At 43.7% G+C, this 19,671-nt stretch overlaps 1 protein-coding gene across 2 annotated transcripts in view; it reads right to left on the reverse strand.

Moving 5' to 3' along the window:
• Window positions 1-1,068: 1,068 nt before the first annotated feature.
• LOC143774925 (melanin-concentrating hormone receptor 1-like) overlaps window positions 1,069-19,671 on the reverse strand; it is a 49,507-nt gene continuing 30,904 nt past the window's right edge. For both annotated transcript variants that reach the window (XM_077262734.1, XM_077262733.1), the window contains exon 4: window positions 1,069-3,470. In XM_077262734.1, the coding sequence (XP_077118849.1) occupies window positions 3,254-3,470 (217 nt within the window). In that variant the 3' untranslated portion in view covers window positions 1,069-3,253. The remainder of the gene's footprint in view (window positions 3,471-19,671) is intronic.

Below are 19,671 nucleotides of genomic sequence, written 5' to 3' on the forward strand. Positions count from 1 at the left end.
GTCTCCTAGGAATTAGTACAATGCCGTAAGTCAAAATAATGCTACAGAAAGGAGAAACAACTGAGCAAATTGTCTTCTTTAGTGTCTCAGAGCTATGCGTCTCCATGGTAACAGACAACAAACAATCACTGTGTAGTCTGATCTGGCAGTAACGGTCACTCTCAGCTCTTCTGTAGATGTAGCTAATGTATATTTGTTAACAAGCAATAGGGGACAGTTGTAGAGAGCATGAATGTAGGACTAGTCGCAGGATTTGTTTCTTAGTGGATTTTACTGCGGACACCCGCAGGCCTCCATTGGGATAGACACAAAGCAATAGAATAGCTTAAATCACGACTGTCTGCAAAGTTGTTTCTCTTTGTACTTTAGATGCATAACATAAGAAAACAAAATGGCTGCAAAGGTGACATTACAAAGCCCTTAGGATGGGCCTCATTGCTGCCTGCTATCATGGAATTGTGCATCAGGGGACCATGAGAATCAGTGAGTTCTGTCTAAATGATGAGGCACAGAAGGGTAATGAACCATGTCAGATTTCGTCTGCATATATACTTTAGTGAAAATGGCCAGTAAGCTTTAAAGGGATTGTCTGAAGGACAGATATTTATAGCATGTCTCGAGTGTATGCCCAAAGATCTCATAGGTGGGTTACCAGCACCAGGACCCCGCCCGTGTTTATAGAGAATATGGATCCTGTATCCCCCATTGTGTTATAAAAGAGATTGTCCAGTTAAAACAAGTTACCATTAGTGATAAGCGAATATACTCATTACTCGAGATTTCTCGAGCACGCTCGGGGGTCCTCCCGAGTATTTTTTAGTGCTCGGAGATTTAGTTTTTATTGCCGCAGCTGAATGATTTACATCTGTTAGCCAGCATAAGTACATGTGGGGATTCCATAGAAACCAGGCAACCCCCACATGTACTTATGTTGGCTAACAGATGTAAATCATTCAGCTGCGGCAAGAAAAACTAAATCTCCGAGCACTAAAAAATACTCGGAGGACACCCGAGCGTGCTCTGGTAATCTCGAGTAACGAGTATATTCACATCACTAGTTACCACCTATCCATAGGATCAGCAGCTTATCACGTATCCTTTAGATAGGCGATAACCTGTTTACACTGGACAACCTCTTTATGACTAGTTGAACCGCACTGCAAAAGAGGTAAAGTAGCCAGAAACTTGCAATCTCCATTATATGCCAAGGGACAAAAACACATGAGGGTTTTTTTTCACGGACATGGCACAAATGTCTGTCATCGATGTACCCTTTTAGGCCATAAGTGGTGATAATGCATATTGTTTCTGCAATGGGTTACAGTATTTCCTGCAGTTGATCCTATTAGTCCTTGAAGAGAATGGACACTGATCTCCAGATTACACACTAAAAGGTCTACATATTGGAAACTTTAGGCCTTGTTCACATTGGGCAGATCTGATTCATTTTATATTTAGAAAAATCATGATCCTGTGCACTCCATATGCACTGGTAAGAACGCTCGTTGGCCATTAGAAATGTGGAGATGAGCTCCCAGTGGACGAGAAAAACACTTGTTCTATGGTATTGGCTAATCATAGTTTATACATGCCTAAAAAACATTGTCAGCTGCACATCTCCCATGTAAACAGAGGACATGCCGCCAACAATGTGCATGCCCTACCGGAACTGAACTTTTCATTCATTCATTCATTCATTCATTCATTCATTCATTCATTCATCCCCATACAGTTTTTATCAGCCCACGTGAAAGGGCCTTAAAGATAATGTATCATGAGAAAATGTTTCCATTGAGGTTTTCTGTTAAATATGGTTTTTTTTTGTTTTCATTTTTCTTATAAAAATCTGTATTTTTTTTTTTTACTTGCATCTTATGATTGGTGAATCCAGTGTTATATTTAGGTGTTATCTGTTAACTGTCATACTGTCTCTGATGATAATGAGACTTCTGAAAAGTCTTCTTTAAAGTGAAGGAAGTATGAGTCTAAAATAGCCTCAAGGACCGGTGTGAAATTTAAAAAAAAAAAATACATTTATTTTGCAATAAAAGAAAGAAGAAAAAAAAGTTTAGAATCATGGTAATTGTACTGACCTGGAGAATCATGATGCCAGGTCATTTTTACCACACAATGAATTCAAATCCATCATACAATGACAGAAATACATTTTTCTTTTTGCAATTTCACAGAACTTGGATTTTTTTCCCCAGTACATTGTATGGTAAACATTCAAAACTATAACTCATCCCTTAAAAAAAATCAATAACTTTATATTGCTATGTTATTAAAATAAGTCCTGGCAGAAGGGTAGGAAAAAATAATGAGAACACAAAAATGAAAATGTGTATTTTTCTGATGATACATTCCTTTTAAACAAGCGCCAATCAATTTTTCATGTCATAGTACTCTCCTGCCCATGTTATTCTATGGGGCTGTGCAAACATCCAAATTTTTCCTTGGACAAGTGGTCGGAGGAAAAAATATTGCAGCAAGCCTCTCAGAATTGGATGGCACTTGCTCATTCATGTCTATGGGTGTGTGAAAAAAATCGGACCGCACTTGGATGATATCAGAGTGCAGTCCGATTATCACAGACTGACATAATGGAGAAGGAGGAGAAAACTTTTTTTTTTCATCTCCGAGAAAATCCAGAATCCCATTTTGATCCAAGTGTGATTAGCATAATAGGACCGTTTTTTTGGGGGGGATGGGGAGAAAACAGTCATCTGTACCTGCCCTTAAAGACAGAAATCGCCTGTGATTAGCCCTTTTCACTTTTCATGTTTTACTACTCGTTTTAGCTGTCAAAATAAATCAAAACTCATGTGATCAATGCCTTAGTGCAAATATATTCCCTGTCCGTCCCGTCTCTTCTGTACAAGGTAGTCTTCTACTTTAAGCCTAAAGTTATGTTTAATGATTGTGCCGTCATAGATCTCTGTACATAAAATATACCGCAACTATAACACCTCAGGTACTATATAGAAAAATAGTAGACTGGCACCAATTGTAGAGCCCCTGTATCGAAATCACTGTGTTAAAGATCTGATGCTTGGTCGTTAAACTACAACTTCCAGCATGTTATGATAGCGGTAGGTTCTGGTTATTGTAGCTTGACCAATAGGTGGAAAGTCACAAGATGAACATCACTGCACTAAACCTGATGTATAGCAACCAGGAAGATGTTTACTTGGATATTACTGTGGCACAGCTAGGGCTTCCATCATCACCCCAGGAAGAATTACAACAGGTATTACAAGATGCTGCTTTCGTCCCGTATTCCCAGACTGATCCTGGTGTTCTCAGTGATAGAACATGGTGGGGTCTCCAGGTGAATAGTCCTCCTCCGGTGCTGAGGAGCACAATATCCATCTATGGGAGGACTGTTGATGGCTGAGCTTGGACCATTATTCGGTAAGGTTGCAATCGGCCAAAATCCAGCCCAATGGCGGAAAAGGAATCGGCAGCATCTGCAATCAGAAAGGAGGCAATTAATGTGACGGCGTATATCAGCCAAATGGACACTCTTCTCATAAAAGTTTGGCTAATAAAGCCCATTGACTTTCCAGTTCTGAAAATCAGTTCTTTACCAGAAGGAAGGAAAACAATCCATTTAAGTATGAAGGTGCCACCTATACTATATCTCGAAATGCATGTATTGCAGCATGACTAAGGACATTTGCCAAACCAAAGTCTCCACCTACAAGATAACGACACCCTGCACTGATATGCAAGAAACCTGGCAAAGCTCTCTGCAGTTGCATGTCTCTCTATGTCGCTATATTTTTTTTTTTTATAAAAATGTTGGAACATAATAACAGCACCGATCAGATCTGGATTCGATCACTGCTATTTAATCAGTTACAGTAGATGCTGCTGTCAATAGCTGACATTGGCATTTAAGGGAAATGTGTCAGAAAAAGTGACCTATTGTGTTATTCAAGTATTTGGGAAAGTATCAGTAGGATCAACCCTCCTAAGCCGTCTATATGAGGATGTAGCTCATGGGAAGCTGAATAAAATAATATTTTGATATCTGTGATCCGATGTCTGAATACCGAAAAATGCAGGTTTTTCTTACTATGTAAATGAGCTGTTAAGATCACGGAGGGACATAGATCTCCCTGGGAATTTGCCTCCAGAGATTATTGTAAGTGAAAGGAGCAGTTACCAGTGTGAGACATCAGGAGAGCAGACTGTCAGTCATTACATGTCTCGCACTGATAACTGCCCCTTTCATTTACAATAATCTCTGGAGGCAGATTCTCTGGGAGATCTACAGTTAGGTCCATATATATTTGGACAGAGACAACATTTTTCTCATTTTGGTTATAGACATTACCACAATGAATTTTAAACAAAACAATTCAGATGCAGTTGAAGTTCAGACTTTCAGCTTTCATTTGAGGGTATCCACATTAAAATTGGATGAAGGGTTTAGGAGTTTCAGCTCCTTAATATGTGCCACCCTGTTTTTAAAGGGACCAAAAGTAATTGGACAGATTCAATAATTTTAAATAAAATGTTCATTTCTAGTACTTGGTTGAAAACCCTTTGTTGGCAATGACTGCCTGAAGTCTTGAACTCATGGACATCACCAGACGCTGTGTTTCCTCCTTTTTGATGCTCTGCCAGGCCTTCACTGCGGTGGTTTTCAGTTGCTGTTTGTTTGTGGGCCTTTCTGTCTGAAGTTTAGTCTATAACAAGTGAAATGCTGCTCAATTGGGTTGAGATCAGGTGACTGACTTGGCCATTCAATAATATTCCACTTCATTGCTTTAATAAACTCCTGGGTTGCTTTGGCTTTATGTTTTGGGTCATTGTCCATCTGTAGTATGAAACGACGACCAATCAGTTTGGCTGCATTTGGCTGGATCTGAGCACACAGTATGTCTCTGAATACCTCAGAATTCATTCTGCTGCTTCTGTCCTGTGTCACATCATCAATAAACACTAGTGACCCAGTGCCACTGGCAGCCATGCATGCCCAAGCCATCACACTGCCTCCGCCGTGTTTTACAGATGATGCGGTATGCTTTGGATCATGAGCTGTACCACGCCTTCGCCATACTTTTCTCTTTCCATCATTCTGGTAGAGGTTGATCATGGTTTCATCTGTCCATAGAATGTTCTTCCAGAACTGTGCGGCTTTTTTAGATGTTTTTTAGCAAAGTCCAGTCTAGCCTTTTTATTATTGATGCTTATGAGTGGCTTGCACCGTGCAGTGAACCCTCTGTATTTACTTTCATGCAGTCTTCTCTTTATGGTAGATTTGGATATTGATACGCCAACCTCCTGGAGAGTGTTGTTCACTTGGTTGGCTGTTGTGAAGGGGTTTCTCTTCACCATGGAGATTATTCTGTGATCATCCACCACTGTTGTCTTCCGTGGGCACCCAGGTCTTTTTGCATTGATGAGTTCACCAGGGCTTTCTTTCTTTCTCAGGATGTACCAAACTGTAGATTTTGCCACTCCTAATATTGTAGCAATTTCTCGGATGGGTTTTTTCTGTTTTCGCAGCTTAAGGATGGCTTGTTTCACCTGCATGGAGAGCGCTTTTGACCGCATGTTTACTTCATAGGAAAACCTTCCAAATGCAAGCACCACACCTCAAATCAACTCCAGGCCTTTTATCTGCTTAATTTAGAATGGCATAACGAAGGGATTGCCCACACCTGTCCATGAAATAGCCTTGGAGTCAATTATCCAATTACTTTTGGTCCCTTTAAAAACAGGGTGGCACAGGTTAAGGAGCTGAAACTCCTAAACTCTTCATCCAATTTTAATATGGATACCCTCAAATGAAAGCTAAAAGTCTGAACTTCAACTGCATCTGAATTGTTTTGTTTAAAATTAATTGTGGTAATGTCTGTAACCAAAATGAGAAAAATGTTGTCTCTGTCCAAATATATATGGACCTAACTGTATGTCCCACCCACAGTTCAGTTACATATTAATAAAACAATGGAATAAAACATCATATTACAGATATAGAGGTATCATTTTATTCAATATATGACCTGCGTTCCCATATAGATAGGTTAGGAGGATTGACCCAACTGTCCTATTTTACTGTGTGGAGGGCCTGTGTGTTGTGTCTGTCACACAGCCATGACACATGCAGCTGCGGCGCCGAACAGCTGATTATCGGGAGCACTGCAGGTATCCAGGTTCTAGAGGCAGCTTCTTCGGTAAGCGCTATACCCAGTAAATGTCAGCAATGTTACAGTTATCAGTTGTAATCCTGCCTCTGATGACAAGGAAACCGTAAACGCTCCATGAAACAGCAGGAATTATTTATCTAAAATAGGCCAAGTTGCCAGAGTGAAAAACTGCAAGATTACTATTTTTTTTAATCATTAAAAGAAAAAAATAATATTGTTAACATTTTAAAAATACATGTCGGCCCATTTTGCTTTTTGTAATTTTTTTTTATACCCGAGTATAAGCCGACCCCCCTAATTTTGCCACAAAAAACTGGGAAAACTTAATGACTCGAGTACAAGCCTAGGGTGGGAAGTGCAGCAGCTACTGGTAAATTTCAAAAATAAAAATAGATACCAATAAAAGTAAAATGAATTGAGACATCAGTAGTTAAGTGCTTTTGAATATCCATATTGAATCGGGAGCCCCATATAATGCTCCATACAGTTTATGATGGGCTCCATAAGATGTTCCATATTAAAATATGCCCCATATAATGCTGCACAAATGTTGATTATGGCCCCATAAGATGCTCCATACAGATATTTGCCCCATAAAAGGCTGCACATGGCCCCATACAGATATTTGCCCCATATAATGCTGCACATGGCCCCATACAGTTAATTGCCCCATATAATGCTGCACATGGCCCCATAAGATTCTCCATACAGATATTTGCCCCATATAATGGTGCACATGGCCACATAAGATGCCCCATACAATGGTAACATGGCCACATAAGATGCCCCATACAGATATTTGCCCCCATATAATGCTGCACATGGCCACATAAGATGCTCCATACAGATAATTGCCCCGTATAATGCTGCACATGGCCACATAAGATGCCCCATACAGATATTTGCCCCCATATAACGCTGCACATGGCCACATAAGATGCCCCATACAGATATTTGCCCCCATATAACGCTGCACATGGCCACATAAGATGCCCCATACAGATATTTGCCCCCATATAACACTGCACATGGCCACATAAGATGCCCCATACAAATATTTGCCCCATTTGCTGTTGCCGCGATTAGAAAAATAAAAAAATTACATACTCACCTCTCAGGCCCCCGGAACTTGCTATATTCACCTGCTCCGCGTTCCACCATGCACTAATCGCATCACTGCGCCCTCTGACCTGAGCGTCACTGCGGAAGACGCAGCAGTGCCGACGGTGGAACGAGGAGCAGGTGAATATCGCGCATTGCCCCCGTCATACTCACCTGCTCCTGGCGCCGTCGCTGCACATCTGTTTCCCGGCGCCCCAGCTTCCTCCTGTAGTGAGCGGTCACATGATACTGCTCATTACAGTAATGAATATGCGGCTCCACCTCTATGGGAGGTGAAGCCGCATATTCATTACTGTAATGAGCGGTACCATGTCACCGCTCACTACAGGAGGAAGCTGCCGGTGCCGGGGAAAAGACCTGCAAGGACCGCGCCAGGAGCAGGTGAGTATTACTACACAGCTCCGCTCCCCCTCCCCTGCCGACCCCTGGGTATGACTCGAGTATAAGCCGAGAGGAGGACTTTCAGCCCAAAAAAGTGGGCTGAAATTCTCGGCTTATACTCGAGTATATACGATATATATATTTTTTTTACTAAAATACAAAGGAAATGTGTAATCTGTAACTATAGGCCTCTCAGAGATCATTTCATCTTCAACTTGCTTAATTGTTCACAATAAAACTAATTTTGACCAGGGGTGTGCAAACTTTTACATGCCACTGTCACTCTGGAATGCTTCAATGGATCCCAGTGATTCTGAGATTGTTTACTCGTGACATATTGTACTTCATGATAGTGGTAAAATTTGTTCCATATGACATGCGTTTATTTGTGGAAATATCAGAAATTTTCTGAAAAATATGACAATTTTGCAATTTTAAAATTTGTAATTCTTATGCCCTTAAACCAGAGAGTTATATCTCACAAAATAGTTAATAAATAACATTTCCCACATGTCTACTTTACATCTGCACCATTTCTTAAACATACCGTATATACTTGTGTATATGTCGACCCGAGTATAAGCCGAGGCACCTAATGTTGCCTTGAAAAACTGGGAAAACTTATTGACTCGAGTATAAGCCGGGTATGCATTCTCCCCTAATCCCTATTCTGGTATGCATGGCTCCTTATTCCTATCCTTGTATGCATGGCTCCTTATTCACATCCTTTTATGCATGGCTTCTTATTCACATCCTAGTATGCATGGCTCCTTATTCCCATCCTTGTATGCGTGGCTCCTTATTCCCATCCTTGTATGCGTGGCTCCTTATTCCTATCCTTGTCTGCATGGCTCCTTATTCACATCCTAGTATGCATGGCTCCTTATCCCCATCCTTGTATGCATGGCTCATCCCCATCCTTGTATGCGTGGCTCCTTATTCCCATCCTTGTATGCATGGCTCCTTATTCCTATCCTTGTCTGCATGGCTCCTTATTCACATCCTAGTATGCATGGCTCCTTATTCCCATCCTTGTATGCATGGCTCTTTATTCCCATCCTTGTATGCATGGCTCCTTATTCCCATCCTTGTATGCGTGGCTCCTTATTCCCATCCTTGTAAGCGTGGCTCCTTATTCCCATCCTTGTATGCGTGGCTCCTTATCCCCATCCTTGTATGCGTGGCTCCTTATTCACATCCTTGTATGCGTGGCTCCTTATTCCCATCCTTGTATGCGTGGCTCCTTATTCCCATCCTTGTATGCGTGGCTCCTTATTCCTATCCTTGTCTGCATGGCTCCTTATTCACATCCTAGTATGCATGGCTCCTTATCCCCATCCTTGTATGCATGGCTCATCCCCATCCTTGTATGCGTGGCTCCTTATTTCCATCCTTGTATGCATGGCTCCTTATTCCTATCCTTGTCTGCATGGCTCCTTATTCACATCCTAGTATGCATGGCTCCTTATTCCCATCCTTGTATGCATGGCTCTTTATTCCCATCCTTGTATGCGTGGCTCCTTATCCCCATCCTTGTATGCGTGGCTCCTTATTCCCATCCTTGTTTGCGTGGCTCCTTATTCCCATCCCATCCTTGTATGCGTGGCTCCTTATTCCCATCCTTGTATGCGTGGCTCCTTATCCCCATCCTTGTATGCGTGGCTCCTTATTCACATCCTTGTATGCGTGGCTCCTTATTCCCATCCTTGTATGCGTGGCTCCTTATTCCCATCCTTGTATGCGTGGCTCCTTATTCCCATCCTTGTCTGCGTGGCTCCTTATTCACATCCTAGTAAGCGTGGCTCCTTATTCCCATCCTTGTATGCGTGTCTCCTTATTCCCAACCTTGTCTGCGTGGCTACTTACCCCCATTCTTGTATGCGTGGCTCCTTATGCCCATCCTTGTCTACATGGTTCCTCATCCCCATCCTTGTATGTTTGGCCTCCATGAGAAAAGCATTAAATAAAAAAAAATCCTACTTACCTTCCCTGCGAACCCTTGCAGCATCTCATTCCGGCATCCAGCAGCTCTTCCGGCCGGGCGATCATGTGTCCCCACTCATTAAGGTCATGAATATTCACCTCTCTCCAGCCTATGGGAGCGGAGAGAGATGAATATTCATTACCTTAATGAGTGGGCACCTGTTAGAGCCCGGCCGCTGCTGGAAGCCGGCGGCTGCAGCTGTAACTGTGCGTGCACTATAGGAGAAATGAATATTCATTACCAGTGCAGTGAATATTCATTTCTCTTTAGCAGCAGACACAGACTTTAGCCGCAGCCACCGACTCCTGCTTCCGGTGACCTGCTGCTCCGCCTCTCCCCAGCCATAAACTGGGACAATGACTCATGTATAAGCCGAGGTGGTGTCACGGGAAACCTAGGTGTCACGGGAAACTTAGGTAGGCAAGAGCTAATAACCCGGGCCCTTGCGATTTCCCTCAACTCTGGGAAACCCTGACTGACCCTCTCCCAGAGTTTACACTGATGGTGTGCATGTCTGGGCCTCCATCCTCACCCTGTCTCCTGTTACAACCACTGGCTGAAACCACCACTCACCACCCAGTGAAGAGACCACTAACCAATACCCACAGTTAGTACAGACAAGGATAACGGAAAATATACACCACGCCGCAGTCACTCAGGAATACACAATAAGTGCACAGGGCAAAACAAATACAAATATAGGAAGGAGGAAAATATGACAAAGGGAAATATACACACCAGATACGATACTCCTTCTCTTAGACCACCACTCCAGACAGAGATAACCAAGCACAAGACAGAAGCTATAATCGGCGATGCCCAATGTTCAGAAGAACAATTTAAAGGCAGGGGCGTGACCCAGCTTCCAATCCGAGCACCAGCTAAATTAACCCCGGACCAGCTAGATAAAATCTAGCTGACGCCACTGAGCGCATAGTGGACAAATGCGGAATTACCGCTGTCTGTCGAACGCCCTAGTATGAGCAGTGTCTGACATGACAGTACCCCGCCTTCTACGAGGGACCCCAGGGCCCTCACGACTTATAGGACCCGGCTTGTCCGGATGGCGGCGGTGAAACATACTGACCAACCGATCCGCATGAATGTCCGAGGCTGGTACCCAAGACCTCTCCTCCGGCCCATAACCACGCCAGTGTACCAAATACTGTAAGGTGCGGCGCACTACACGAGAGTCAACCACCTTGGAGACTTCAAATTCCAAATTACCATCCACCAAGACTGGGGAAGGCATCGGTGTTGCGTCCACAAGACCCACCATCTTTTTTAGCAACGATCTGTGGAACACGTTGTGTATCTTATACACCGTAGGAAGCTCCAATCGGTAAGCTACTGGGTTAATGACAGCGATGACCTTAAAAGGACCAATAAACCTAGGACCCAATTTAAGGGATGGTATTTTGAGTCTTATGTTTTTTGTGGATAACCACACCCAGTCATCCACACTCAGGTCCGGACCTGGCACACGCCTTCTGTCAGCCACACGTTTGTACCTAGCACCCACGCTCAACAAGCGCTGTTTAACTCTCCTCCAGACTGATGACAGTTGTGCTCCTAACTGGTCTTCCTCCGGGACGCCGGAAGTGCCCCCCTGACTCAAAGTACAAAATTGAGGATGTAGCCCGTAAACACAAAAAAACGGAGACTCCCCAGAAGACTCCTGGCGGTGATTATTGATGGCAAACTCAGCCAAAGGAAGGAACGTCGACCACTCCTCCTGGTTATCAGAAACAAAGCAGCGTAAGTACTGCTCCAAATTTTGGTTCATACGCTCGGTCTGACCATTCGACTGAGGATGAAACGCTGAAGAATGAGACAACTTGATCCCCAGCCGTGAGCAAAACGCTTTCCAAAATTTTGCCACAAACTGAGTACCTCTATTGGAAACGATGTCAGACGGAACCCCATGAAGTCTGACCACCTCCTGCACAAATACCTGAGCCAGAGTCTTAGCGTTAGGCAACGAAGGCAAAGGCACAAAGTCAAATATAAGAAGGAGGAAAATATGACAAAGGGAAATATACACCACCAGATACGATACTCCTCCTAGACCACCACTCCAGACCGAGATAACCAAGCACAAGACAGAAAGCTATAATCGGCGACGCCCAATGTTCAGAAGAACAATTTAAAGGCAGTGGGCGTGACCCAGCTTCCAATCCGAGCACCAGCTAAATTAACCCCGGACCAGCTAGATAAAATCTAGCCAACGCCACTGAGCGCATAGTGGACAAAAGCGGAATTACCGCTGTCTGTCGAACGCCTTAGTATGAACAGTGTCCGACATGACAGTACCCCGAGTAGTTTGAAAACCCAAGGAACCGCTGAAGTCACAGCAGACACACATGTGGCCAGGCAATTCTCCTGGCAGAATTCGCTCCACTGAATTATGTCCTGAGTTTTCCAATCAATAACCGGGTTGTGCATAGACAACCATGGGAAACCCAAAACCACCTGGTGAAGAGACCACTAACCAATACCCACAGTTAGCACAGACAAGGATAACGGAAAATATACACCACGCCGCAGTCACTCAGGAATACACAATAAGTGCACAGGGCAAAACAAATACAAATATAGGAAGGAGGAAAATATGACAAAGGGAAATATACACCACCAGGTGGTTTTGGGTTTGATAAAAAATCAAATTTTTCCCACCAAAACAATGTGGGGGGAAACTACTGTTTTAATGCACAGCAGGGCTCGGAAAGGAAGAAGTGATGTTTTGGAACGCACACTTTAATGAATATATGGCCCTGAACTGATTAAGGAAAGGGCCTATGACTGTGAGGGAGTTGCTTAGGCCCCTTCAGGGTTAAATAAAAGTGCAGAGATATTTGAGGTTGCACCATAGATTTTGAGGGTGTGGTGTGAAAAAGGATATAATAACATGGGAAAAAGATGACAACAGTCATTCAAACAGAGTCTTACTGGAGAAGAAGATGTCCAGCTTGGAGGTTCAGCTAAAGGGAGAAGATCATGCAAGAGCGAGTCGGGTGGCTGCAGGCTTGCCTATCACCGCCACCTTCCCGCTGGAGAAGTGTAGGAGAGCGTATTCTCCCGTGTGCATCTGAGATGACGCGCAAGGCCTCCATCACGCCTGAACCACGGGCTGGGAACTGGAAGACATTGAGCGCACATTGATGACGTTATCAGACGACGTGTGGTTCAGTGTACGGGCCACACATCAAACACGGAGATGCAAGGGGCTGTGGCGGTGGTGAATCGCGAGTGTCAGGGGCAGAATGCTGAACTACATTAGCACATGACGCAGCAGAATGCCAGAGGTATGGGGGTACATGAAAGTGGTCAGATAGATGAGGAAAGTGGAGGCTCACACAGTCAGGAGAAATGTAGAAATGACGTGCCAGCAGGAAACTACCATTTAACCGTTTCTGGAGGATTGCAGAGTGGGAGTGAGTTGCAAATGGACATAGAAAGGATGGTCGGAAGGGAGGACTCAGTGAGGAGAAGTTGCTTATCTGCAAGTCAGGACAATGTGAGCCATAATCATGGCAGGGAATATGGCTTATAGAATGCAGCAATTAGAGCTCAGTTTACATATAGATGTGAGATTGAATGTTGCAGGAGGTGGAAGAGAAAATCTGCGAGGGTTGATGACGGTTTTGGATGCTCTCATCGCACGGAAGACATTATGTTTGAAGCATTTTCGTCTTCGGATCATTTTTTTGCATGGTGCGGTGGGAGTGTTGAAAGGACGGCTCAGAGGAGGAATGTCAGACGGGGACGTCACAGGTCCGATGTAGGATGACATGATAGGAGAAGGAGGTCACCAGTTGATAGCCGCTCATCTTCTCAGTCTGGCACTTCAGCCTCTTTACCTGAAAAAGTACGGAACAAGCTGCACACGGTCTCTCGTTGTCACGAGGGTGATCGGCTCGCAGTACAGGGAGCTGGAGTTTCTACATGGTCGGTGACTGGGGTTTTTACACAGAGAACAGCTGGATTTACAACCCGGGAAGTCTGACGCTGCTACGGGCATGATCCACACAACTTCACACACACAATTCAAAAAAGGATTTAGTTACTGTTTTAAAAAATGTTCTAGCAGGCATGGAACAGGAACATGGGCAAAGTAACCCACCTTTAGTACCAGGTAGGGAGTTTCCTCCTCAGCCGGCAGTGGATTCAATGGCTCAAGGTTTGGTTTGTGGAACTTTCTCACATCGTCCTACTGCATCTCTGGAGCGCAGCCACGGTGATCTTGGGGTTCTTCTTTACCTCTCTCACCAAGGCTCTTCTCCCACGATTGCTCAGTTTGGCTGGACAGCCAGGTCTAGGAAGGCTTCTGGTGGTCCTAAACATCTTCCATTTAAGGATTATGGAGGCCACTGTGCTCTTAGGAACCTTGAGTACTGCAGAAACCTTGGCCAGATTTGTGCCTTGCCACAATTCTGTCTCTGAGCTCCTTGGCCAGTTCCTTTGACCTCATGATTCTCATTTGGTCTGACATACACTGTAAGCTGTGAGGTCTTATATAGATGTGTGTGCCTTTTTCAAATCAAGTCCTATCCGTTTAATTAAACACAGCTGGACTCCAATGAAGGAGTAGAACCATCTCAAGGGGGATCACAAGGAAATGGACAACATGTGACTTAAATATGAGTGTCTGAGCAAAGCGTCTGAATACTTATGACCATGTGATATTTCAGTTTTTCTTAATAAATTAGCAAAAATTTCTACATTTCTGTTTTTTTTTAGTCAAGATGGGGTGCAGAGTGTACATTAATGAGAAAAAAATTAACTTTTTTGAATTTACCAAATGGCTGCAATGAAACAAAGAGTGAAAAATTTAAAGGGGTCTGAATACTTTCTGTACCCACAGTATAACTTTCTTTTGTGAAGGAAAGCTTGTGGCTTTAGTAATGTAACACAGGCACAGGACAGAATTTTTGTGGAGGATCAAGCACGGATCCAGGACAGCTGACTTACTACTTCTGGGTGGATCCAGGACAGGTAAATCATCATGTCTCCACACCTTCAGGTGAAACCAAGGACAGCATGCCACATCAAAGACGTATAGAAGCATGGGTACGTTTCTAACAAGCGCTACTTATTTTTAGCGCATTTTAGAGGTTTTTTTTAATCACTAACATGAAACTAGTTTTATTGTGTAAAAGCGGCAAAACATTAAAAAATATATATAAATGTGGTATCGCTATAATCGTACCGACTTAAAGAAAAAAAGCTGTCCTCCTTGGTGCACTATATTATGGGTGTCAGATCCGAGCATTCCTAAATGAACAGTTTCCTGGAAAGTGGATTGGTCGTTGTGGGCCAGTTGAATGGCCACCAAGGTCTCCCGATCTGACCCCCTTAGACTTTTATCTCTGGGGTCATCTGAAGGCAATTGTCTATGCTGTGAAGATACGAGATGTGCTGCATCTGAAACAACACATACTGGAAGCCTGTGCTAGCATTTCTTCTGCAGTGTTGCTATCAGTGTGTCAAGAGTGGGAGAAGAGGGTTGCATTGACAATCCAACACAATGGGCAGCACTTTGAACACATTTTATAAGTGTTCATAAACTTGTAAATAACTCATGGAAGAATAAAGTTACGTTAAAACCAAGCACACCATTGTTTTTCTGTGAAATTGATGTGGCACATGACCCTCTTCCCATAGGAAAAAATAAAGTTGGATCCAAAATGGCCGACTTTAAAATGGCCACCATGGTCACCACCCATCTTGAAAGGTTTTCCCCCTCCCATATACTAATGTGCCACAAACAGGAAGTTGGTATCACCAACCATTCCCATTTTATTTAGGTGTATCCATATAAATGGTCCACCCTGTAGTTTTTGCCTAGTGCTGCTGTAGCTGACTGATTGCTCTGATTTGTCCTGCTGCGTTGCTGTCTGAACCCGTGTCTCTGTTTTCCCCTATTCCCGTCTTCCCGTGTTTCCCGTTAGTGTGCTGACTCCCTGGTTTTGGCTTGTATCCTGAAGCAAAAAGAACTTCCTCACTATATATAATATTGAACCCTTCAAATAAACAGCTTATATCAATTAAGAACAACTGAAGGATCAGTCAATTAAGTAAAAAAGATATCAACATTTTATTAGAACAATAATACATAATATGACCACAAAGAGTGAAAAATAGGACTATACAAGTGTACATAGAGACAACCAACTACGACCAACTACAGCAGACATACCATAGCATATATCAAATTCTATAACAATATTAATTTATTAAAGTAACAGTCCATATGTCTATGGTATTCAGTATCCCATTGAATGAACACTGTGACAAAAAGTTATAAAGTGGCTATAGTGCAAAGGGGACCACAAATATCTTAATGTATTACATCAGGAAATGGTATGGTCCCATTGAAGGAGATGCCCTAGAGGCTGCAATTAATTATGACTGGTAATACCACAAAATGATCAATATATATACAATCCTCTGCTGAACAAATATCTAACATATTACATAAAAAAATGGTATAGTCCCATTTGGGGAGATGCCTCAGAGGCTGCAATAAATTAAGACTTGTAATACAAAGAATTATCAATACATATACAAGCCTCTGCTAAACGTTCAATTGCAAACTCCCCCGCAACTGCCACCCTAATCAAATAGTTAATTACCTGTGTCCATGCTAAGGGGATATATGACGCTGCTGTGCCCGCACCTGGCTTGTATCCTGACCTGCTTCTGTCTTTTTGCTTATCTGTTCCTGACTGTTACTGATTCCCTGGTTTGTCTCTGACCATGAGTTTGCTTATTCCTTTGGTACCGTGCTACAGTCTAGGATTTGACTCGGCTTGTTTGACTATTCTGCTGCCACGTGCGGTAGCCTCACTGCTGCACTGCAGGCCAGCTCTGTATAGGTGCAGTCCTGCTTCCACACTACTGCCATCTAGTGGAGCCTGCACCTACCTGCATTGCAGCAGCGTGACATTATAACTGACCAGAAACAGACAGGTTTTTTTCTCTGCTCTACTTTCTATGAATCCGCTCCATACCTTGGCTGATCAAATGACTAGTTTGACACAAATAATGCAGGATCTGTCTGTGGAACATAGGGCCTTGGCCACATCTCATAACCACCTGCAAAGAGAGCTTTCTGACACTGTAAAATCTTTGCAGTGATCTTCTTCCCAGTCTGTCTGTATGCACTCTGACACTTTTGATGTCTCATTGCACTCTCCTGAACCTACGGTCAGGCTCCCAAATACCTTTTCTGGGGAAAAGGAAAGGTTCCGTACGTTTAAGGAGAGTTGCAAGCTATTGTGTTCTCTTAGACCCCGATCTTCTGGAGATGAGAGTCAGTGAGTGGGGATAATCATTTCCTTACTTCGGGAGCGACCTCAATCGTGGGCTTTTTCTTTACCTGCTACTGCCCCTGAATGTATGTCTGTGGATAGGGTCTTTGAGGCTCTAGGACTTATTTTTGACGAGCCTGACCTTGTCAGAGTGGCAGAGGACACAATCATGAGTCTCTTTCAGAGTAAGCTCTCGGCTGAATGGTATAGCTCCGAGTTCCGTTGAAGGTCCAAAGAGGTGTCCTGGAATGACTCTGCGCTGAGATGTCAGTTCAGGAGAGGACTGTCGGATCACCTGGAGGACGCTCTGGCTCTCCATCCACCACCCTGCTCATTGGAGGAGGCTATGACTCAGGCTATCCGTATGGATTGGAGGTTGCAGAGAGAGGTCTTACACAGCGAGATGTTCTGTTTCTCCCTGCTAATCCTGTTGTTTTGCCACTGTCTGAACCTATGGAGGTGGGGGCCACCAACCTCAAGGAGAAGGAGAGGAGACAGCGACGTGAAGCAAAGCTGTGTTTTTACTGTGGAAATCACAGACATTGGAAAAAGAACTGTTCCTCCTGCCCAAGACAAGCGGTTGAGTCTGGGTGATTGTCGAGGAGGTCACCCAGTCTCCCAGGTACCTTTTTCCTCATTCTCTAAAGTATTGTTTGAAATGGAACTTAGTTGTGGGCGTTGTTTCACGCCCACTTCTGCTTTCGTGGACTGCGGGTCATCCATGAACTTTATTGACTCTGACTTGATGACCAAGTGTATGTTAGGGACATTTAGGCTGGAGACTCCTATTCAAATTGTTGCCATTGACAAAACACCGCTGGCTAAGAATGCAATTAAATTTGTCTGTGAGAAGTTTCTCCTTTTTATCCTGGACAATCTGCCTGCGGGACTGGTGTTGGGGTTCCCCTGGTTACAGTTACATAACCCTGTGATAGATTGGGAATTGGGACATTGTCAAATGGGGTCCTAATTGTGTCAAAAATTGCCTTACTACTGTAGTTGTGTCATCCGTTAATTTCAAAGGATTTTGAGGAGGCCGAGGTCTTACCACCACACTGCCCTTTTGATTGTACTATTAATCTGGTTCTTGGTGCTAAATTGCCCTAGGCCCTTTTGTACAACCTCTCTGGCCTGGAACGAACCACTATGAAGGAGTATATTTCTGAAAGCCTATGTAAAGGCCACATCCGTCCCTCTGTCTCTCCTATGGTGGCTGGATTCTTTTTTGTAAAAAAAAAAAAAGTGGGTGGTTTGCGCCCTTGTCTCTATTTTTGGAAATTAAATAAGATCACAGTGAGAAATACCTATCCCCTCCCGCTCATCCCTGATTTGTACAATCAATTGTCGGGGGCCAAATGGTTTTCTAAATTGGACTTCAAGGGAGCATATAATGTAATTCGTATTCGGGGGGAGATAAGTGGAAAACTCTATTTCTCACTTCTGAAGGGTTATTTGAGAATTTGGTTATGCCCTTTGGTCTTACTAATGCGCTGGCTGTTTTTCATAATTTTATCAACCATGTATTTTCTGATTTTGTTGGGCTCTTTATGGTGGTATATTAAGATGATATGCTTGTGTTTTCATCTTACAAACAAGTTCACATGGATCATCTATGTGCGGTTCTCCAGAGGTTACGGGAGAACTCGCTCTTTGCGAAACCTGAAAAATGCACATTTTTTGTCCAAGAATTGTCCTTTCTGGGGTTCATTCTGTCTGACAAGGGGTTTCGTATGGACCCTGGGAAGGTACAGGCCATTGTGGATTGGGTGCAACCCAGAGACTTAAATGGTCTTCAATGTTTTCTGGGGTTTGCAAACTATTACAGGAAATTCATTAAGGGGTTTTCACAGGTGGTCAAGCCCCTCACTGATCTGACTCTTAAGAGGGCTGATCTCAAAAACTGGTCAGCTCTGGCTGTGGACATGTTTGCTTTATTAAAGAAATGCTTTATGTCTGCCCCTGTTTTAGTCCAGCCTGATCCATCTGAACCATTAATCGTTGAGCTGGATGCTCCGGATGTGGGGGCGGTGTTATCCCAAGGACCCACCACTTCGACTGACCTGGGGCCCTGTGCCTTCTCGAAAAAAAAATCTCTCCTGCTGAGAGAAATTACGATATTGGGAATCGGGAGCTTTTAGCTATCAAGTTATCCTTTGAAGAATGGAGGCACTTTTTTGGAGAGGGCTGTTCATCAGTTCACGGTGATTACAGACCACAAGAATCTTATATTGAGTCAGCCAAATGTTTGACTCCAAGACAGGCGAGGTGGTCACTTTTTTTTCACGCTTTAATTTCCCTATCACCCTTTGGCCTGGTTCCAAGAATGTCAAGGCGGATGCCTTATCTCGCAGCTTGGATCCGATATCACCTCCTGAACCTTCGTACTCAGCATGTGGTGGTCGTGGCAGCAGTGTCCTCAGAATTGGAGTGGGAGATTCGTGAGGCTCAGTCTCTTGCTCCTCCGTTTATGCCTGACAACAAGCTCTTTGTCTCGGTTCAGTACCAGTTGAGGGTGCTCCAGGAGTTCCACAATTCTGCTCTTAGTGGGCATCCTGGAATTTCGGTCACTCGTAGAGGTATTGCTAGGCTGTTTTGGTGGTCCTCTATGGCTTCTGATGTCGCCGTGTTCATGTCTTCCTGTGATACTTGTGCCCATGCTAAAAGCTCTCATAGCCGGCCGGCCGAGGAATTGGTGCCATTGCCAATA

The sequence above is a fragment of the Ranitomeya variabilis genome, chromosome 5 (assembly GCF_051348905.1).
Source record: "Ranitomeya variabilis isolate aRanVar5 chromosome 5, aRanVar5.hap1, whole genome shotgun sequence".
NCBI lineage: Eukaryota > Metazoa > Chordata > Amphibia > Anura > Dendrobatidae > Ranitomeya > Ranitomeya variabilis.